The sequence below is a fragment of the Lampetra fluviatilis genome, chromosome 7, assembly GCF_964198595.1.
Source record: "Lampetra fluviatilis chromosome 7, kcLamFluv1.1, whole genome shotgun sequence".
Classification (NCBI taxonomy): Eukaryota; Metazoa; Chordata; class Hyperoartia; order Petromyzontiformes; family Petromyzontidae; genus Lampetra; species Lampetra fluviatilis.
Genome location: NC_136281.1, coordinates 16509840 through 16532854, shown reverse-complemented (window position 1 = coordinate 16532854; position 23015 = coordinate 16509840). Strand labels below are relative to the sequence as shown.

The window sequence follows — 23015 nt, the reverse complement described above, 5'->3', positions numbered from 1 at the left end:
GAGATAAGTTGCTCGACCGCAAATTGCCGATGAAGGACGTAACATGCTCCGGTGTGGACAGCACACGATTCTAAAGTACAATTATGGAGAGAGTGGGGAAAAAATGGAAAAACGCGATAAACGGTTGGCAAACATTCACAAGAGATCTAAAGCAAAGCCACGTCCTGTATACGTTGTCAAGCCCAGGCATACTCGGGGCAACCCTGACTGGCGAAGGATACAAATATTACAATCAGTCTGCGTTGCCGTGAAGCAACATGGGTAAACATCAGTGGAACTCTGTTCTATCTCCCCACATTTAAATTTAAATAGTCCTAAGTGCATCAGCCCCTTGGTTTTCCCGACCAACATGATCAGGCAGCATTTAAGAGAGCAATTTCGGGGCAGGGTTTGACCTCATGTCTCGTGATCTGTCCGGCGGCTTGTTAAACGAATACAGTACTGCTGGATTAACAGACGTTACGATACGACACGAATATTGGCAAGTGTGGTCAGTGATTTGTTTTATTCATTGTGAAACTGCCTTACACGTTTACTGGCAGCTTGGAAGGGTTATAATACAATGTATACTTCCAACAAGCTCCATGTATATATTACATGCTTACCACATTATGGTACTCCACTTGAGAAGCGGTATTAACAAGGTTTTACTACCTTGGCAAGAGTATCCTAAACTTCAATGCTATAAAATAATCTCGTCTGATGTAATTATTTGAGAACAAAAAAATCATTATCAAGTAAATGGCCCAAGCCTACCTCGGAGTGTCATTGTGAATTAAGTTAAGTTTTAGTACGAGTAGTCATTAAACCAACAGCAACATTGTCAATAACAAAAGTACACAACTGCTAAAATTCTTTAACACCAACATTCCCAATAGTTTGCAGAATTTTTTGCAATGTTTTATTGTTTTGATGCTTAAGGTTTAATCCCCGTATTATTTTTAGTTCCGATGAGTTCCTTAGCAGAAACATAAAAAACACGTCTTAATTAAAGGGTGGCATCGCCATGTGACTACCTCTGTCATCGTCTTGTGACCGATCAAGGCACTACGAGTGCAAGGCACTACGAGTGCAAGTCACTCGAGTACACACTTTCAACTGATACAGAAGTGACTAAAAATGGTAAAATATATAACGTATTGTAACAACAAATGTAATTGTGCAACCCAGGAAGTCTCAGTGGCAAATTTCAAAATCAACTTATTGACATTAAGTTAATTTTAATGATTATATAAATGTAATGACACAACACAAGCTTGCAGTCTTACGACACTAAATCAATTAAAATTAAATCCACAAGCCGGGAACTAACTCTGCTCCAGCGTGCGTTTCAAAGTGCAAACAGCGGGCTCGCAGCTCGTGAATGCTTTCATAAGTTGGGGGGGGAAAAAGAACAAAACCATTCGCTCTGTTGGCCACTCCCAGCAAAGTGAAATCCAGACTGGCTGTTTAGTCCAGCGATGAAGAACCTACGGCCCGTGGGCCAAGCATTTAATACAGCCCATGGCCACATGAGGCCTATCACACGTCGTAATGGCCCGCATCTCAGCCACATTGAATTGGTTCTTAGGAGGGGATTCGTTTCGACCTGGCAACAACACTTGTGTTTAGCATTGGAGCAGTTGCCTGTCACTGCAAGGGCCTCCACCCCCCCCCCCACAGTGACAGCAGCGACCGAGGTCGAGCGTTAACGCATAGCCATCCTCAACAGTCTCTGAAAGTCGGATTAAGCCCTCGGTCAGGGAGAGGGGAGCCCACCACTGCTTTAGCCAGCTGGACTGAAGTTCAGTTCGTTACATAAGGCGAGATCCGCGTGATACAAAAACAATACTATTCTTTGAAATGTTGCGAAGGAAACGGAGCATGTGGGCACGAGCAAGCAGTACAGCCATAAAAGCAAAACACCAGCGAGGTTTCAGAAAACCCGAGCTCAAGAGACAATCTGAAGCAGTTGGAGCGCATTATGGCTTTGGTTTGTCAGGGCTCCTCAAAACTCTATTAAGACGCGACCGTATTACAAGTCCATTAATCCACATATTCCAGTCAACCGGTGGAGCTTACTAATTATTCTTGCAATGGCAAGGACAACTCGAAACACACTGCAAAATTATAACACGATAAAGAAAGATGTGCACAGTTTAGAACAAAAAATAACTAATTACGAGTATGATTCTGATAGTCATGCAGTAATTTCTAATTGCGTAAATTCAGTGGAAAACGGTGAATCGAGAGTAAAACTGTGAGGTGACGTTGACAATCAGTGTATTCGACTACAATGGTAAACGCTGTGACACAGAAACGGTGAACACTCGACATATGCAACATTTGTAGATGGTCAAAAAGCTTTTAGTGTTGATTCAATGCAATGTAATAATCTACTTAATTAAATACATTCCATCAGGCTGCTTCCTCATTTTGTAAATAATACCAATGTATTGCAGGTGGTCGACTTGGTCATCTCAGCTTGAACCAACTCGGACTGAGCACGTATCGATTGCTTACGGTATTTTCACCACACCTGTGGAGGTACTTAGGAAGGAGTTGCAGTGGATATAAGCTTTATTTGCGACAAGGTTTAAACATTTCCCCAAGTGCCAGGCCTGACCAATCACCCGAGCGACCTTGTTGGAGTGTGCATGCTTGAGACCAATCGTAAGCGCAAGCGTACAAGCTGAAGTTGACAGACAGAAGAGAAGGCAGATGCTTACGATGCCACCACCTCAACGGGACGTTGCACCATTAACGCACCCTCAGGTGCAGCGCGATGCACAAAATCAGGACGTCGGAGGCCCCTCATCCTCCTCATGTGTCAGACTCGACGTAAGTCTCGAAGCTCTTAAAGTGGTCCAGGTGGTTCAATCAAAGGGGCTCGCGGCTGCAGTGGGCAACCTGTGCGGTGCGGTCCAGGCAGCTGGGAGCAGGGGCTTTAGCTGAAGTGGCGGCCGAGGCGAGCCGACTTGTAGTCGACGCGCAGCTGCACGAAGGCGTGCAGCACGGAGCGGTCGAGCGCAGACAGCTGCTCCCCCGAGCACATCTGCTTGAGGTTGTCGGGCGCCACCACCAGCAGGTTGCACAGTGCATGCAGGCTGTTGAACAGCTGCAGCACCAGGGGAATCTGCACGTCGGGGCAAAAGGGACCGGCCGTGATATCGTCAAATGTCGACCGCCGAGAAATTATTTGTGGCAGCTTTGGACCAAATCCTTCTCTCAGAAGCTCGGCGCAGGGAGACATTTTTGACTGTGATGACGGAGGAAGAAAGAAAATGAAAACGTATTGCAGATATTGCTCCAAATATTTGCCATGACACCACCACGCGATCGGCCATTGGGCTCAAAAGCTGAAAAGCACTAATGAATGCAAACTTCTGAGTCCCGAGGAAAAAGACGGTAGACTTTTGATTCACCAAACCCTAATCAGACAAATAAACTGCACATAGGTGGTGACCAATTACTGTTCACTGTTGAGGAAGGGCAACTTCACATTGCCCCTTGCACTGTCGTCCACTCCCATCCTCTCCCCCTCCTCCATCACCCCTACATTCCCCACCGTTCCATTACGGCTGACATTGTCGAAAATTCCAGAAACCACGCTTATCCACACGAGAATATTGCAGTGAGGTAGTTTTGAGCATTTCAAAATTACGGGGGGTTCTTTCACAGATTTAACACCTCTGACGAGAGCACAAAGAGCTCACCTGGAACTCCTTGGCACACTTTTGGTACTCTGTGAGGTCGCAGATGGCCAGCATGCCGCCCGTAGAGTTGTACGTGAACTGCTGCTGGTGCTCGTAGATGAGACGGTGCAAACGCAGCCCAAACTCCGTGAGCACCGTCTCCACGTTCTTGCCATCCATCGACTGGCGGATACGCTCCACCTGGCTTCGCACATATGCACACACCTTCACGCACGCCTGGGGTGTGGGGCGGGGGGGGGGCGTGTGTGTGAAAGCACGAGCATGTTACTTGGAACAAGCGCACACGTTAAACAAGCAACAGCAGAAAACAAAAATACGTACACAAACATACAAGCGCGTGCGTTATTATCGTTCACTCGGGCAGATTACATGACTAAATGTGTCAACGAACAACCTAATAACGATTACAAGGAAAGCATTGTATATTCAAATGTACGAGAGAGTACTAAAAGGCGATGGATTCTAACAGCTGCGACAACTCACGTTGGTGTACTGATTCTGGAATACGCTCTCGTCCTCCGGTTTGAAGTCCGTCTTTTTTTGCTCCGTATTGAGGATCTGCTTTGTCTGGCCAAGCATGCAGTTTAGCGTCCTGTTGGTACAAAACACAGCATGCCCAAGCCACAATGCATGCTGTAGCCGATTGCTAGTGACTGCAGTACACATTGCAAGGATAATTTATTCTAGTTCCATGACAGGAGAGGTAAAACATTCAATAACAATGCAATTAACTCAAAGTACAACTATTAATTTCATGCATGTGCCTTTGGACTTGATGAAAGGTACTGGGAGTGCCTTTAAGTCACCCAAAGATACAGGGTGCTTCAAAAAAGTGCTAACACTTCTGATAATTTGCAACAACACCACAAGAAATGTGCTGCTTCCGGGCTCTGGAGACCACCGGAGAAGATTCCAGGCCACGTGTTGACAATGATGGCGAACAAGTGGAGACTCTTTCGATTTAAAGCTTTCGTGACTGCAAGGATTCATCTTCTTGGTTCTTTCGGTAAAGTCACGTAGAAGGGAAATAATAAAATAATAAAAATAAAACATATTAAATACAATTCTCACGACGTTTCGGCCACAACGCAAGCAGCCGTCCTTGCGTTGTGGCCGAAACGTCGTGAGAATTGTATTTTATAATGTTTTATTTTATTATTTTATTTTTTCCCTTCTACGTGACTTTACTGAAAGAACCAAGAAGAAGTGGAGACTCTTTTACTTTTTTCTAAGCTGTTAACATACATTTGTTATCATGTCGCAGTGTATTATCCGTTATTTTTCCATTAAAAACGATAGTCCCATATAAGTGTTAACATTGTTTTAAGCACCCTGTATTTCCTCTCAGTTGTAAAAAGTCCTGGGAAGCCCACACGTGCAGCTCACCGGTCAATGCCATTGTCTAGTTTCAGCTCCATCTGCTCAATCACTTCCTTTTTCTTCTGCAGGCACTCAGTCAGCTTGGGAGAGGCACTGCAGGCAGAGGAATTGTTTCTACGTTCAAACCAAAACACCTATAATGGGCAAATAAAAATCACTCTTTGAAAACGCGCAAAAACGAACTTATACCAGTCTGAAGCGCACATTTCTCTAAATTACACAATAAAGGCAAACAATGGTAGCTTAATTAAATATTATGTTATCATACTTTAACAGTTCTCTGCAATGCATCGTGTCAAAAAAACAAGACGTCACCACATGTTGCGCAAGAAGCAACCGTTCCATGGCACATTGAGCACGGATGACGACAAATACTTTCTCAGCTAAGGATTATTACTGCTCGACTCAAGACCCAAGTAACCAATTCTGTGCGAGTGCTTCACAGCGCCACGCACTCTTGACCCGCGATGACGCGCACCGCCCAAGGCCCAGGCCTGGAACCAAAAAAACGCAGACCTGACGAGGGGCATGAGGTGGTCGCTGAACTGCTTGTCGAAGAGGTGGAAGACAGTATTGGCCTGCTGCACGACGTCAAGGAAGTACAGGTTGGCGTTCTTCGCATCGGGTGACGGGATTGCTGGCGGAAATACAATACTAATAATTAAATACTTCTCCGCATCGAAACACATTAGGGATATGTGCATGCACAGCCCTTTGTCAATCCGCTGCTGGATGAGGAATTGCTCGTGCTGCGTTGATCATGGGGGTTATACAGGGAGGAACAATGTTCCACACTGCCCACCAGGGATCATTTAGCTGTCTGTCTGTCTGACTGTCTGTCTGTCTGTCGTGCATAAATAAATATATAATACACACAGCTCTTTGATTGGTGGAGACCTACTGCCGGGTACGGAGAGGGGAGGTGCCTAAGGGAGGAGGGTCAGGGGAGGGGCCTAAGGAAGGGGGGAGTCAGGAGAGGGACCTGAGGTGGAGGGGGGTTCAGGGGAGGGGCCTGAGGGGGGTTCAGGGGAGGGGCCTGAGGGGGGGGTCAGCGGAGGGGCCTGAGGGAGGGGGGGTCAGGGGAGGGGCCTAAGGATATGGGGGGGGGTGCTCAGGGGAGGGGCCTAACAGAAGGGGGGTCAGAGGAGGGGCCTAAGGGAAGGGGGGTCAGGGGAAGGACCTGAGGATATGGGGGGGGGGGGTGGTCAGGGGAGGGGCCTATGGGAAAGGGGGTCAGGGGAGGGGCCTAAGGGGGGAGGGGCCTAAGGGAGGGGGGGCGGCGCTAGTTAAGGGGGCTGTCTGCCTGGCTACCTAAAGTCAAGTTATCTTTTATACATACAGGTACGAACAACAGGTTCCACACTGCCCACCAGGGATTATTTGTCTGTCTGTCATGCACGAATGCGCTGTCCAACCAAGTTCCTACCTGCCCACTCCGAAGGAACGTGTTTTGAACATACTCTACTACGCTGTTCAGAGAGGGTTGAAAGGGGTGAGCGTGTAAGTACAGTACAACTGTTGCTTTTTCTGCATGGCCCACCATGTAGCCGCGCGGGCTGTAAGTGATTGGGAGTATATAAATTACACGTAATTTAATGACATTTGTAATCGAGATCTAAGTTACACACTCATATAAGTAATCAGTAACTTGTATGTAAACTACACAAGATGCAGCGAATTCGCAACCACATTACTCTAGGAATTTCAATGTATTTTGCCGATCTGCGCGGCTATTAAAACTGGTTGTGCATGGTCGTTACGTATCCAAGAGCTCTCCAGGCTCAACCCGGCCTAGCTTCCGAGTTCCCACACGATCGGTCATATCCTGGGTGACGTGGCTAATGGGGGCCTGGCAAATGTGAATCAAACACCAGTGCGTGTTGTCGATGCGTAGCGCAACGTTAACCGCTATTGGGTGTGCAGGGGTGCGGGTGTCGCACCCGAGAGGCCGAGCTCCAGGGCGTAGTCGATGTGCTCCACGCACAGGAAGTCTACGAGGATGTAGAAAATCTTCACCGCATTCTTCGGGAGATCCGATTGGTCCGACAGCTGGGTTCAGAAACGCATCACAAATGTACGTAAAAACATAACAAAAAACTGTTGTTTTGACTCCTTTTCGTGGATTAATAGCAAGCTTATCAAAACATATTTACAAGGCTGATGCTTTTTATAATTATTCTAATAAAATCATAATTTACAGCCTTTTGTCCAACCATTGCTGGATTAAGGCCTCCTTACACCACGTTGGTACTGGGCGTTCGTCTTACCATACTTTGCCACACTGGTCAATGCGGGGATTTGTGAAGTGTTTTATATTCAAAAGTATCATCAACATTTGGGCTGGTTCACGTGGTTGCCAGAGGCACCCAAACTCCTTTCCCTCGTGCCAAGTAAGGCAGCCAAATAGCGGGCGGCAGAGTTGACGCGCTGGTAGCACCAGGCACTGGAGGCCTCACCTTGTGACACCTCTCGAAGGCCGTCTTGGTCTCCTGCAGCAGCGTGACCACCACCTCCTGGGAGAGGAAGGTCTCGCCGTGGGTCTCGATCACCGTGCCCAGCGGCAGGTTGGTGCGCTGTCGAATTCGCTCCTTCAGGTCCTGGATCCTTGGAGGGCATCATGCGCATGCACAGTCTTCTTGTCAATCCACTGCTGGATGAGGGCTCCCCACCCCACCCCAATGCAGGAAGGTCGTGGAGGTCATTTGACCATACTTCACCGCACTGGTCAGCTAAGATTTGCATTGCGCAAAACCCAGCAATTTAATCTGCATTACACAACACTCAGCATAAATGCCTCGGCAACTCAAAGTGCCTTACAATCGCATCTCATCTCGATCATTTCAATGCCCTGCTGCAGTCAAGCCTGTGTGGCAGAAGGTACACCTAGCACCAGCCCAGTGATTTGGCAGCATCGGTCTGCCTCACCACTATCTCCCAAGGCAGTGACTACGTGTGAAGTGCCACAGCAGGCTGTGGGTGGGTGACCTTACCCCCCAGTGACAATAGGCCGCTTGTGGTGGCTCTTGCCGTCGTAGAATCGCTGCAGCACGGTGGCACTGCGGCTCTTCAGGTAGCTGACCTCCACCTCGATGTAGCTCTCCAGGTAGTGCTGGAACACGGCCTTGGTCAGCTTGGCCAGGTATGCGTGCGGCTCCGTGCCCAGGTCCAGCTCTGCCAGCCGGTGTGACAGGCCTGCCGTGCTGCGGCGAGCACACCAGCACACGCACACACACACACAGATTCTCAGCTGTTGGGGCTGTTAAGGCGAGCGATATTTGTGGACACCCATCAAGACGACACCCAATGACAAATTTCCCGGAATGTGCCCAATCTCCTAAAATCTCGGAAACCTAGCAGGGTTGAGCATGGGTTTAGTGCCTGGATTGGCTGCTGCGCGACGATGTTGAGAGCAGTGCAGCAACATGCAGTGTTGTACTTTATTTTGCTCCCACTTCTATGCTACACCTCTTTACCAACCCATGGTCAATTAATCCTCATGGCCCACATGGTGTGGGGGAGGCCGTCATCCGGAAGTCGATTGACATAGAGCCGCATATGTACATTGAGACAAACATCCTACGCGGGGGCCTTATTTGGCCAGCACCATGCTCAACTTGACTACCTTGGACTTGGTACTGCCCATGGCTACCTTGCAAGTGCTGAATTGTGCCAACATCACTGCCATCCTCAAAGCCGCTTTTTGCTCCAGTTATGAATTTGCTGGGGGTTTTCGCAACTTACCGTGAGTACAGGTCATACAGTTTGGTGAGGTACTGCTCTGCATCGGCCTTCCGGCACTCCTCGAGCCTCTCTCGCACATAAGTCTGCATGCAAAACACAACAATAATCATCATTCACATTCCTTTATCAAACTACTGCTGGATGAAGGTCTCCCCATACCATATGAGTAACTGGGGTTGTGTAACGATACTCCATTATACTGGTCAATGTGGGTTGGTGAAGGGGAAGGTCAGGATCCGTTCAGATATCACCCAGAACTCATGTTAGCCAAGTCCGGGAATCGATGTCAAGTTGCTAGGTTTATAGCTATGCATCACTGCTCGACTCCCATGACGGACATGGCATGGGGAGGCCTCCATCCAGCAGTGGATTGAAACGTAATTACATTACTGTAAATAAATATCAGTCGTGACATCTTATCAAAACAAACAATATGTCCACGTTCGTGATAAGACACATGGGACCACCACCATTTTCAAAACGGACCCAGCAGTAACGTAAACAAAGGATGCTGAACATGGCATAACCTCACTGTATCGTCAGTATCAGTCACATACCTGTTCACATTTGGAATGCTATATACATGTACAAGAATATTACATGCCACTTATAATTCATTTCATGCCAAAAGTAATTAAGCTCAAGCACTCAAGGGCTACCCAGACCCGGCTTTTACCAACAACCGATGAAGAGACACGTAATGGAGGTTGTTTTTGGGTTAGATTGCGTAACTAAAAATGTGTCGTGCAACACACCACCACCCAACACAGCCAATTAGTAAGGTTTATAAACCCACAACTTGTAAATATTGTGGGTTTACTCTCCAACACAGCGGTGCGCTGAACTAGTAACTAATTGCATATTTTGTTTACGTGACAACCCTTACTCATTGGCTGTGTCAGCGATCCAACCCAATTAAAATCCCCCTCCTTTATGAATAATATTGCTCACGAAAAGCCTACGTGATAAACTAAAGGGACGCGTGTAACAGCAGCGACGGGGGGGGGGGGGGGGGGGGTGGTCGTCACCTGCAGCTTCAGCTCGTAGATGTTCTGCATGAGGCGGGCCATGACGTTCTCGGGCGAGGAGAACACCTCGCCCACCTGCTTGTTGACCCGCTGGCACAGCTGGGCGGCGTCTTCAAAGACGTCCGCTCGCAGGTATGCGCTCTGCAGCCCCAGAGCAGCCAGTTAATTAATCAGTGGATGTAAAAACCAGCTGAGTTTTCTGGAAATTCATCAGGAAAATTAACATCTACCAACAGATTGGACAAATATGAAAAAGTGCTGCTTCCTCTGAAAGAAGTTGCAACCCGCTCGGCCAAAGTTGCCTTAGTGAGAAGGGTTTTACATGAAGTACGTTAAAGGGGCCAATACAACAATAATCCACGATAATTTAAATGTTATACCATTAAAAACACAACATTATTTATGGCTATGTCAACCGGCACAGTATACCCGATTCACTTTGCAAAGAAGGCCAAGGCAGAAACATGATGGAAATCATTATGAATAAAGACCATCCACTTGAATACAAAACCATGTATAGCAGGCTATAAAATTATTCCAGTGGAGAGTTTGAGCATGGGCTGTACAGCAATGTTTAAATTTGAAGCTCAAGACCCACTACCAAACCAAGACCAATGTCTATTTAATTTTCCTTTATATTATACGATGCAATTCACATTTTCTTTTTTTTATTGAAATGATAAGTTTTGTAATTGTCACATTAAAATCCCTTACCTCCTGGCATTGCTTGATGTAGACGTCCACACAATGAGAGTAACCCTAAAACGATAACATTATGTTAGTAGCACCCTCGACTCATATGACCTGTGGAATTGAAAACAGCAGGTGGTGAGTGGGATGGCAGAAACTACAACCGGGCCTCTGTCCGACCTTGAAATGCAGCAGCACGGAAGCAACCTCGCGCATACGCCCGATGTCTGAGTTGCGCTGAGCCGTCGTGAACTCCTGGATCAGCTGACACTCCATGTCGTGGTACTTGCCTGCGTGCACACGGGCGAGCGCGCATGAGCACACGCACAATCATCAATACATTGAGCGAGAGAAGTGGTGCATCGCTGCTTGTCGTTACGGCGCACAGCTCACTCACGCCATCGCGTTGCAGCACATACGTGGTTTGAACGTGCTGCCGATGTACGAAAGGGTGGGATGGAAATATATCCAAAATGCATGATAGGGGCAGAATCTCTTGATATTGCATGAAGGAATACATTAGTCGTGGGGACACTTGTACGGGAATATTTTACAGTTTGTCAACGTGATATACATTGGACAATGTGGAAACAGGAACGTAATAACGTTTCTTAAATATCAAAAACATTCTTGAAACACGAACCTATTGGCTCTATAAACAAAAGTATTATCCATTCATAGAAAATATTGTGACACTAATTGAGAATCCACTCATAAAATAAACAGTTTCCAGATTCACTTACTTGCAATCCGTGATTTTACAGCCGAAAACCTGTTGAGGAAAATAAAGAAACATGAGTGTGGGCATCTGTAAAATAATAACTAAATATAATGGAGTGAACGCAAGGTCACTTCTACTGACCATGAGCTGTTTACAGCAAGATACTCAAAGCAAAGCGGCGGGCAAGGCAGGCATACATTACCTGTCAAAGGGTAGCTCCTGAGCAATCAGATGAAGCTTCTGAATGATGTCAGCAGCTTCTTGAATCTGAAATACAAAAGTACCCATCAAGCAGGTCAAAGGTCATACCAAAACACAGCTTTGCACGCTTACAATAGCAGCTTAACACTCAGTCCTCAGCCACCTCCATGGGCCAAGTCTGATGAAGGTAAGGTAAAACAATTCCCACAGAATAATTATCCAGGGTCGCTTGGTTTTGAGTACCAGCTCTGCCGAGTCAACACCACCCTTGTCCTCACCTTGCTGGGATCGGTGAAGACTTCAGACGTAAGGTTTCCCTCCAGGAACTCATTGAAGTAGCGCATGAGCTTCTGCGCCTCGACAGCGCGCTGCCGTGGCGTGTTAACGCCCTCCAGCTGGTCGCCCAGGTGGCACACCTTGGTGGCCACATAACTGATGTGCTCGTCCAGCTCCTGGAAGTGCTGAAATGCGACCTGGGGAGAGTGGTGGGGATAGCAGGAGGGCATATGCTCATCAATCATGGGCTAGCGTTAATGTTACAAAGAAAAAATTGTGAAAGTTGTGATTGAGAATACATTTTATGATTATGGCTAAGGTTAAGGTTTTTGGAAAAGCCATATTAATACAAGGGCTTATGACTGTTAGTGGGTAAAAATTTGTGCCAATGTCAGGTTTGGTGGCATTATCAAGTGTATATTAATATCAAGCTTGGTGTTAAGTGTGCTCTCCAATCTGGCAGCCAAGGTCAACAGTCGAACACTCAGTCAACCCCTACTCAATGGGAAGTCGCTTTTTCTTTGCAGCTGCCCCAGTCTGGAATTAGATCCCTCCAGTAATTTGCATTCATTCCCTCACCCTGTTCAAGTCCATGCACAAAACCTTTCAATCAAAACATCATCAATGATGTCTTACCAAACCAACATCTCACAACTCTATCCACAGTAAAAAAAATAACATTTCTGCTACTAGTCACCTGAAAGTACATGAGCAGTTGTGTCTTGAGATGCAGCTGCATTTTAGATACTTTCGTTAACATGAAGAGGAGATTGATACCGATTGTTGTGCTTGGGTTCAGAAGCCCACCTGGTTTCCCTTCTGCAGCTCCTGCACCTTGCGCGCGTATTCTTTAGCCTCCTTCTGGCATGAGGCCTCCAGCTTCTCGACGCGCCGCTGAATGCGCTCGTCCAGGATCTTGAGCTCCTGGATGTGGCCCACAAACTCCTCCAGAAGCCTGCGCTCCCCACAACGTGTCCAAACGGGATAATTCCATCGTCGCACTCGGTGCGGTACTATTATGCTAGCTGCGCTGGTTGCTTCCAATTAATTTCCAACTGCAAGACATTGAATTCACTTATCACACCTGTAATGAGTGGTCATGAGGTTTTTTGAATATCAAGACACTAAACGGTTTTTGTTTAGCCATACGATAAGTGCAACGATGTTGGGAGCGAATGTATTGAAAAAAGTCTGGTCTATGTTCCAATGATAGGCTGCCGTAACAGTAAACCAGCTTGCAAGGCTTTAGATTGTGCAGTTAGTTTACTACCTTTTCTCAAGCTGGGCCAACAAAACCGTGCAATGTTAGATGATGAGCATTTGTGTTAGTTCATCTGGTGTATCTGTTATTTTAAATGTAGCATTCAGTAAAGTCCGTACACACGCCGAGATTGCAAAAGAGCAATGAATCGGCAACGTTTCACATCGATGACCTTCGTTAAATTTAAGGTCAGATGATTGGGCTCTGTGGCTTTGTGCTTGGGCATGAGTCTGTGAAAATCAATGTACTTGGGGTATTCTAAGGCGAAGTGAAAAGGGATTATTTCAACATCAATGCATTCTGGTTCAGCATTGTAATGAGAAACTGAACTTATTGACAAAACTGGCCTGAGGCATCTGGTAGTTGAAAGGCTAAGAAATTCTGTCAATAATTTCAATAAAAATAAACTCTAATAACAAGCCCTGTTTTAGCCATTTCTAGCCATTGCTAAATACAGGCGATTTTTACTTCAGTGACAAACTTTGGCCAGTCTAATGTAAACACATCTGCCTGCGATCAATACACATGTTTAGGTTTCAGAAATAATGTACTAGGCTATGGACAATCTATATACATTGTCCATATCCACATTCAGGCACGTGAGGTTACTATGTCAAAGTATTTTCAGGCACTTAAACCATAACTTACAAGAAAGCTGAGAAGTTAAGTCAGATGCATGATGTAAAAGTAGTTTCCAGTTTCAATTTTAATTTAGTTATTTTGTCAAGAGACCAAGATAGTCTCATTTCCAAGCATGACTTGGGTAACCAAAAATGACAAAAGCACAAAATACAAGATTGTGGAGACGTTTGAGTAATGTACCTATCATTCCATTTTTGGTACATCACAACTGTTTAAAAAATTGATTATTATGATAAATGTCTTTCACCTTAGAGCAAATCATTCAATACCCATTGAGGAATTTGCATGTTGGGGTCAGGGTGTAGATTCAAAGTAACAGGCGCATGGGTTGACCTCCAACTAGACGGAGACCTTTAAAATCGACTATTGGCCATCAAATAGATCCATACTGATCAATTTCACACATGCAGTGCAGTTGTGAGAATGCTTTTGAACAGACACAATCAGTGGAATGAGTGATGAATAACTAATGACGATGTCAGTAATTTGTTTAATGTGCCACGTCCTATGGAAGTGTTCGTGAACTTCATCTTGTGAGTAAGGAAAGCCCATCAGCAATGCACAAATATCACCATTGAAATACCTGAATGGGCTTTGGATAGCATATGGGATCTGTCAGGAAACCTGGCTGCCAAAGTTAATTCCCAGGGCTCTTAATGAGCCGACAACAGCAAGTAATCCCACATGACTCCCAGTCACAAGTGGTGAAATTACACTACCATTGTTCTATTACAGCGATTTGCAACAACCAGTGTTCTACCTTAGAATATTTTTAAAAATAATGCTGGCAAATTCTTGCCTCTGGCAATGAGATGGGTCCATCTGTCGAGTTCCAGCTAAGATTACATTTCCTTGGCTGTGAGCAGGTAACCAACTGTCGAAGGTACAACGAGTATTAAAACGATGCGGTCGCCCAGTCTTCCCCAACCGTACCGCCTCGGGTCGAATCCATCCACACCCCCTTTGGTGCCGCCCCCAGGAGTCCTCCAAGCCAGCCGCTCGATGTACTCGTCCACGTCAAAGGGTTCCTGTACGACAGTTAGCAGTTGCAGTCAAGATTGCTTATAGCAGCACTTGCCGAATCTCGATACCCATGGCTCAACAAGAATGGGCCAGCCAATCATTTTAAATTGTAAGGGTGGAGCGATACATCAATTCACATCTGTCCCTATGCTCATGACACATCTATCAAATTGTGTGTAAGAATCAATGTTTTGCAATTCAGACGTGGTAAAGGGCGGCTGTATTACAAACCCTGCCGCCACTAGAGATGCTGCCATTTTTCAAAAAAGTTATTTAAAAAGAAACATTATTGGATCCAATTGCAATCTTGGATTGAGGCACTTACGACTCTGAATTGGAATAATTCACAAGTTCATTCAATTCTGGGGGGGGGGGGCGTAAATCATTCTACCCATGACAAACTGATAATGCACGTACAGCCCATTTGCAAGTTTATACATGAACAAATAACTCGGTTCACTACATATTACATGGGTGTGTTTGTTAGCAGACACAAAAACCTAAGACCGATGGGGGTTAAAACTCAAGATGACGAGACAGTTGACACGAACTGGTTGTGCCCAAGACGTTAATTTGATAAGTGTAATAATGTATAATAAAACAAATAAAATAAACGGCATTATTGCAGTTTGGCTGGTTGCTCACGACTGTATCCCACACTGGTTAAGATTGTTTTGCTGATGGTCACTCGGATGAGGATCCGCTGGCCAGGATACTGACTCACGATTGGGAACTCTGTTGCTCTACCAAATGACTCTGAGAACAACATGTATCGTCCATACCGGCACCAGGGGACATTGCCTTTACATGACAAGAGTCACGTGTTCAGTCAACTGTTTTGGAACAGGAGCAAGTCAGTAAACCCGATCGCTTTTGGAGGCAAAAGGTTTGAAGAATCACGTAGATGTATGTGAAACTCTCAAATCCGTTGCACTGTAAGGTTGGCAAGAGATGGTAGTCTAGGAAATGTTTGTGAACGAGTCGGCGTAATTAGTGTTGACATGAACACGTCTTTCGATTGTGTGGGTTTTTCTCAGAGAAGTGCAGTTTCCTCCCATACGGGGGGAAAAAAACCCTGACTTTTTGTCAGTGATTAAACACCTCCCCACGCCATGCGGCTCGTGGGGCTGGCTTCACCATACTTTACCAAGTTTGTCTGTGCGGGTTTATGAAGGGCAGGGTGGAAAGGGTTTCACGGCCAGTTCAGATAATCACCACAACCTTAGGCTGTTGGTATGTACCAGGGGGGGGAAGTGTTTACAGGACACGCCCTTGACTTACCACCGGGTGAAATGTTATGTCAAACAAAATGTCAAAGGTGCTTGTCGGCTCTTGTGTAAACGGTTTGAAGCGTGGTCAGTGTCCTTTTAAAATCGCTACCAGACAGAACTACGTCGTAGCGCTCCCGTAGAGGTTACTACATTTTTTGCGTTTAAAATTGTGTTGTCCTTCCCCGCACCTTCAATGAGTAAGGTTGCCTACGTACGGTGCGAAAGAAGTTCAACATACAGTGCATGCATTAAAAGGTGCCGGAGTAACTGTATCTTAAAATAATATATTTCTCAGCAGCAAAGCATCGACAAATTCGTCCGCGACTCCCATCCTGAGCGTGCATCTACAACATAAGAGCTAAATGTGGCTTTTGTGGATAATACAGTACCGTACATTACGACTATCTTGACAATGAGAGGCTCTTTCGGATATAAACATTACTTTAAACCGTGATAAAATTGCGCAATCCGTGCACGCCTGCCACTTTAGCCGAAATTATCTCGCGCAGTCGCTTAACGACTCGTGAATAATGTTTTAAACAGTTTCCTTTAAATCGCGGTGCAGGGGGCCGCCTCGCCCACCCACCGCCTGCGGGGAGCCCGCCCACCTTTCCCGGCCGACGACCCAGGCAAGGGGGTAGGCTTCGGGCCTACTCACCTCGAACAGGTCCGGCGTCGCCATCCTCACTCGCAAACACAGATGCTGATCACCGCAGCGCGTCCTTAGCGAACCTCGCGGGCAGACACCGCGCCGGAGTGGCGCATTATCCTCATTAAACTCACGCTTTCGTCAACAATTACAAAGCTTGTTTGTGTCACCCCTACAGGAATCAAACCGGAGGTACAGTAGGGGGAAATCGATTCAGCTTATCGGCGCTGTTTGGAATCGATTACTTTTTTAAATTGTTTTCAATCTACCGAAAAATGTATTCTTAGGTTTTTTCGGTAAAGTCACGTAGGTAAAACATCAAAATTAATGAAAATAAAATAGCTGCAGCTAATCTGGCTGTGACGGTCCCACCTGATGACGGAGACTTGTGTTGCCTCCGAAACGTCGTGATTTTTGTTTTTATTTTATTTTCATTAATTTTGATGTTTTACCTATGTGACCTTACCGAAAAAACCTAAGAATATGATTCCTTGCAGTCACGAAAGCTTCAAATCTAGAAGAAAAATGTATTTTTTATTTGTATTATTTCCCTTCTACGTGACTTTACCGAAAGAACCAAGAATATGAATCCCTGCAGTCACGAAAGCTTTAAATCGAAATTTTACCGAAAGAACCAAGAAAATGCTCAACGCGTGCCGGTCGTGCCATGTTCCTGGCAAGTGGTTGTCAATCCACTGCTGGATGAGGGTTTCTCTACGCCCACACAGCGTTGACCATATTTTCGGCACGCTAACCAGCGCCGATTGCTGAACGCGGGGAGCATTGAAGAGCGTAGATGCTGCTGCACTGCCCTCTGCTGCCCACCACGTGGCCCCGAAGCATCAGCCTTTAGCACCCCTTATTAAGAACGGTGATCGCCCATGCAACAATATCCAGGTTGAACCTTGCTTCGCTTACGAATCGAGCGAGATTGGGCGACTTTGGTTCAAGGCAACAATTCAGATTATCGACCTGTTCGCAATGGATCTGGATAACCTGTCCATATTTTAGGAAGCCACTGGAGCTATGCACTTTCAAATATAGATTGAAACCTTATTTCCTTTCAACTGCTTTTTGTGTTTAGTTCGTCCTTGCCCGTAACCTCCGATGAGCACGGTTGGCTACGTACGGTGTGAAAGAAGTTCAACATGCAACAGAAGCAGGGTTCCACGGCATAGTCCTGTGCAGTTTCGAAGAAAAAACATGTCTGGTTTTACAAATGGAGGGGTTGGGATTTAAAATATATTTTATTAACACGCATACACAAGCCATGGACAAGTCAGTTAAAAAGGTTAAGTTAATCGCGTAGAATGTTTTCCTATCAGGATCGCAAACATTTGTAACCGTCATGAGCCTTGTAAATATGCTTAAACAGAAATGTTTCCAACTTACAACACTAAACACACATTTCCTGAACGATTATTTAATAAGTGCAATCTCTTAAATATTCGCAAAAAAATAAATTACTTAAATTTATGTAAAAATTAACATGCTAGATTTAATCAGCTTAGCTGATAATCAAGTTTTCAACTCAACATTTAAACACAAACACAGATTTTTTTTTTACATAGCAACAATTCCATTTCTATATTACAAGGAAATGTCAGGTTAATAATTTATACTTTGGCATAACCTTAAGCTTTATTTTGAACAAAAGCAAGTTTAAATGTACACATACTTTCAAGTATAACATCGAGTCACTAGTATTGAACAGAACACAGCCATACAGCACACACTTAGAAAAATGAAGACAGGTAATTGGTAAGGTCCACAAAGTTCATTCCACACAAGTACCAGGAGTCTGCAGTTTTACCCGCGTGATTATGTGGATGATGAAAGATCAACAGTCAAGTGACGTGGAATTTGTGAGGTGATACATTTTTCTCCGTCGTTATATGGTGAACTTGACTCGAGGTGGATTCCTGTAAAACATTAACCCAACAAAGGGTCTCCAATGTGGCATATTTTTTAAAACTGCTATTTTTAAAACCAGACATCTTGGCATTGTAAAAACATTTATGTAGCCCTAACACCAACTCGCAAGGGCCATGCCTCAGTGGCAAGGCACGGATTGTTGAGCTCACAGATTCCCGCTTGGCTAGCCCAAAGGCCGCAAGACAGAGACCACGGCTCTCTCCGCCAAGAACCCCACCAGCACCGTACTGCAGGCCAGGCTCCACGTGCAGTCCAGCACCACTGTCCCAAACACAACAAATACACATTTACACTCATTTAATACCATTTTAATGTGTATATTTTTAACTTAACTTCGTTAAACAGAAGTCACTGAGATGCCCTCGCAAAGATACAATGGTTGTACAGTCCTCTCAAAGTACAATGTTTCGGTATCAGTAAAAAATGTGCAGCCCTGCAATTGCTGATGCCACTGGTGGTGGGAGGGCCTCTATTGGATGGTATTTTGACCTACTCTTTCATGCGAACCAGGTATCTTGAAAAAGGTCAGAATTTTGATAAGGGAATTTGTTTTGCATTTCACAATTTGGGATTGACATACCGTAATCAGATGAAGCCATCCACTTGTAATACCACTGGGTCTTTAACACCATGTTGTCATGTTACACACTTGCAGTACCTCTCTGGAAAAACGAGACAACCTCTACTCTGCCTAGTTAAATGCTACGCACCGTGCAAGGCCTGCGCGTTGGAGGCGAGCGCGAAGAGGCGAATGAGTGGCAGGCAGAACGGCGCATGCTCATGCTCCCAGATGATGGCCGGCACCAACATCAGTTCGCCGTAGTTTGAGAGCAGCAGGGCACGCAGCAGTGTGGCGTGGTCGCATAGCACCTTCCACAGCAGCAGCACACACCACATCGCACCCAGGAAGCTGAGCAGCTCTAGGGTATCGCACCCACACGACAACAACAATCATTACTTGCTGATTATATCAACCAGTTTAGTTACATTTTGAAAACATACACATGTACAAGTATACAAGGATTGGAAAGGATACACGATTATTTTCTAATAAATTACAACTTGCAATCAACGTTATTTCTGTTAAATCTGCTTCCGTGAGTCATGCTCTATACTGGGGTGAGGCACCACTCTGCGAGCAAACAGTTTAACAACACGAATCTGACAGAACAATTGGAAGATAACTGGCGATTTTTTTTTTTAAAACACTAAACAGACTTGCCATCAAATACAATTGTCATTGTGCACATTTGAATTGCAATCACAATATAATTGTAATTTCAGCGAACAATGTTTTTTTTCCCATTTTAAACGTTAGTTGGACCCAGGACCGACACCAAGGGCATTGTGGCCGCCCTCACCGAGCGTCGAGGCAGCACACAGGCAGTAGAAGTCCCACTCCATGGCGGAGCGCACGATGGCAGCGGGCCCCCCAGGGGGGGCCTCGCCCACAGCTAGTGGCTGCTTGAGCTGCGTCCAGTACGTGTAGGCCTTGCACAACAGGCAGAACACCGACACCTTCCAGTGGACCTGGAACACAATGGTCACACAAGTCCTTGTCCTGCATGCACAGCGAGGTACAGGTCACCTGCACACACAAAGACAAAATCCCACCGTGCAGCCCCCGCGTGTATGTGCGTATGTTGAACTTCTTACGCACAGCACGTAGGCAACAGACCGCTGAGAGCGAAGTGCTGTTTTGAGAGCACTTCTTAAAGCTGGCATGGTGCACGAGCGTTGCACTCGGCAACATTTTCACTTAACTCTCAGATGTTTAACTGAAATAACCCAGCAATATCAATATCATTGCTTCTTTATGAAACCAGTGTTTTGGCCATATACACAAATGCACCACACAGATGAGAATAGTTATGCCCACACAGACCGCACGCAGTGCCGCTGTTGCATTCTACACTTACGTCGATGCGCGTGTTGAAGATGACGTGGCGGTAGGCAGGAGCCTTGCACAGGAGCGTGTCGATGAAGATGATCACTGGGTCATACTCGATGTATTTGTCCACGGGGTTGCGACATCTCTCCTGCAAGACACAAACGACACAAACCACCTTTTGAGGAATTCTTTGTTCCATGTTAATGGCAAAAAAAATGTCACGCGTCGTTCAAAACTGTTCATGTCAGCTTTATTCTAGGGTTTGAAGGCACCAAAGTGTTGAGTGTGATCTCCACCAGCACTGCCAACTTCCCTGCTCTCTCTCTCTGGATAAAAGGATAATCCCTGGTCATTATCCAAAAGGTAACGTTCAGTTAAAATGCAGGATTAATGCCGGAGTGTGCCGTGGAGCCGTGGAGCAGTAGTTCGCTGTAATGAACAAGGCGACCCGAGTTCAGATTCCCCGGCCATGCAGTGGCATCTGCACCGTTCTTGACCCCTGACCCGCTCCCCGTGATCAGCCCGCACTGACAAACCAGGGTGACGGACCGTCAAGCAACCTCCGTAGGCCACACAAGACGCCTTAACCTCGACTCAAGGGAGGTAGATGAACGACACAACAGTACAGATTGTGAACACGAATGGAGGTTGTTTGACCATACTTCACCACGCTGGCGAGTGCGTTTTGCAGGGGGGGGGGGGGCTATGACACGAGCTACAGTCCACGTGGCAGTGAGCTCAGCAAGCTGGACCCACGGTTATTGGTGTCGTCAAGTTACACCCCCGTGTCGGTGCCTGGCTCGCCCATCATCCATTCAGGGGTGAGGTGGGGGATAAATCGAATACCATTCCGCGGGAACTCATTCAAGAGCAGCCGCCCCATTGACGGCCTCCCTTCGTGGCAAGAACTGCCACCACTGCCTCAAGCAGGGGTCGCCAACCGAGACGACCCAAGGCAAAGCATCCCCTGGGAAGGGGCATGCTCGGTCCACTGCTGGACGGTGGTGGTGGTGGTGTGGAGGGAAGTGGTCAGTCGCCCCACTCGCAACTCACGCAGATCGCCAGTTTGATCACGCCGTGCTTGTAGTCGCGGTACAGCTCCGCGGCCTCGAAGCCGCACTCCACGCAACGGAAGCCGCCGACCATTGCCGCGTGTCTGTTGTAAATAGGTTGTTAAACGTCGAGGAGACGTTTATAGATTTTTTTAAAAGACCTCCACAAAGACGCCGCCGCTCCTTGGACGACGGCGGTGAGGGCGGCGGAGTGCGGAACTGGCGGTGACGGCGTCGCGGGGCCCGCCCCCTTCCATTGCGGCCCGCCCCCCACCCCCATTGCGGCCCCTGATTGGCTCGCGGGTCACCAAGCCCGCGCCTGATTGGTTTGTCTGGGGCGCGAGTGCTTCACTCACACAATCAGAATCTGTGGAATGCAGCAGCAGCACGCAGGAGAAGAAATCCGAAGAGCAATGAAGCTCTTTGTGTTCTTTTTTTACTACAGATGTCCAGTACGGGCACGGGGTCTGAAAGTTACAACGGTAAACAATGCAAGTAAAACACGATAGGAGTGCCAACATATAGGAAATGGTAACCGAGTCACTCAATATAAAAAAATATAAAAATTCTGTCCGGTTTATCAATGTTGGGCAAGGCAGAAAAATCAACAAAACAGTCCCAGACCCACACCAAGATAACACACAGCAGTAGTCCCTCAATAGAATGGCACATTAACATTGAACTGTGCATACACGGATCATGATTAAGCCACTGATGCTACGACGAAGGGGGCATCGCACGAAACGTCGCCTACTTTGAACGTCTTTTCTTTCAAGATGCCGTTGAGGAATGTGTGGAGTGTTTTTGTTCTTAACCGTGCACCTCTACCAACTCAGCATCAGCAGCATCGCCAAATTATGTCTAATGATGCTGGGTACAGTTTCTAACAAAGCAGCGTTCTTGAGTTTAAACATCGTGCCCAGAGCTCAGTGGAAGGAGGGCCATCGTCACAGACGTCGTTCAGAAAGGACAAGGCGCGTGAGAGGATGATGGAGAGAATGGCGATGGGGGAGATATAGGCCCCCTCCACTGTCTAGACTACCCCTGTCACCTACCGCACCCTAAACACTAAATATGCATACAGTATCGGCGTCGTTGTGGAGAATATCAGTAGAATTATCCATATCTTCATACACTGTATATATCCCTATATAATGTTTTGTCTTTGTCCCACTTCCCGTCAACCTCACTGCGTTCAGAAGATGCATCATTGGTTCTAAACAAAACTGGACCGGTTTCGACATTGTCTCGTATGTGTGTTGCACTGTTCTCGCATCGCACGTAGCCAACCGTGCAAATCGTCGGTGCGGGGGAAGGACACCAAACTAAAACACAAAAATCAGTTCAAAACTAATTAGTTTTAAATCTAGATTACTTGAAAATGCATAGCTCCAGTGGCTTCCTAATATCGAAAGAGCGTTCCAGACGGCCGCAGAGGCGCATCTAAAAGCGAGCGACGCGCATTATGCACTCACAGAAGGCCTTGTGGTTGACGGGATGTGTCAAAAACACACACACGATTGTCCCACCACGACGTGTATTCAAATAAAAAGCTGGGA

The 23015-nt window shown here is 46.3% G+C and overlaps 2 protein-coding genes across 2 annotated transcripts; both read right to left on the bottom strand.

Annotated features, from left to right (window-relative positions):
* Nucleotides 1–486: 486 nt before the first annotated feature.
* EXOC5 (exocyst complex component 5) lies at nt 487–16787 on the bottom strand. The gene is made up of 18 exons (XM_078858697.1): nt 16588–16787; nt 14569–14663; nt 12540–12687; nt 11735–11929; nt 11458–11522; nt 11278–11306; nt 10715–10824; nt 10559–10603; nt 9845–9985; nt 8817–8899; nt 8066–8275; nt 7532–7679; nt 7016–7124; nt 5592–5712; nt 5082–5168; nt 4179–4287; nt 3696–3911; nt 487–3115 (listed from the first exon to the last, which is right to left on the bottom strand). Exons 1-18 carry the CDS (start codon nt 16609–16611, stop codon nt 2927–2929), a joined length of 2124 nt encoding a protein of 707 aa, XP_078714823.1. The 5' UTR covers nt 16612–16787; the 3' UTR covers nt 487–2926.
* Nucleotides 16788–17806: 1019 nt separating this feature from the next.
* Nucleotides 17807–21666, bottom strand: ARV1 (ARV1 fatty acid homeostasis modulator). Its single transcript, XM_078858003.1, has 5 exons — nt 21458–21666; nt 20433–20552; nt 19875–20043; nt 19224–19433; nt 17807–18774 (listed from the first exon to the last, which is right to left on the bottom strand). The coding sequence occupies exons 1-5, from the start codon at nt 21548–21550 to the stop codon at nt 18677–18679; spliced, it is 690 nt and encodes a 229-aa protein (XP_078714129.1). The 5' UTR covers nt 21551–21666; the 3' UTR covers nt 17807–18676.
* Between the last annotated feature and the right edge of the window lie 1349 nt (nt 21667–23015).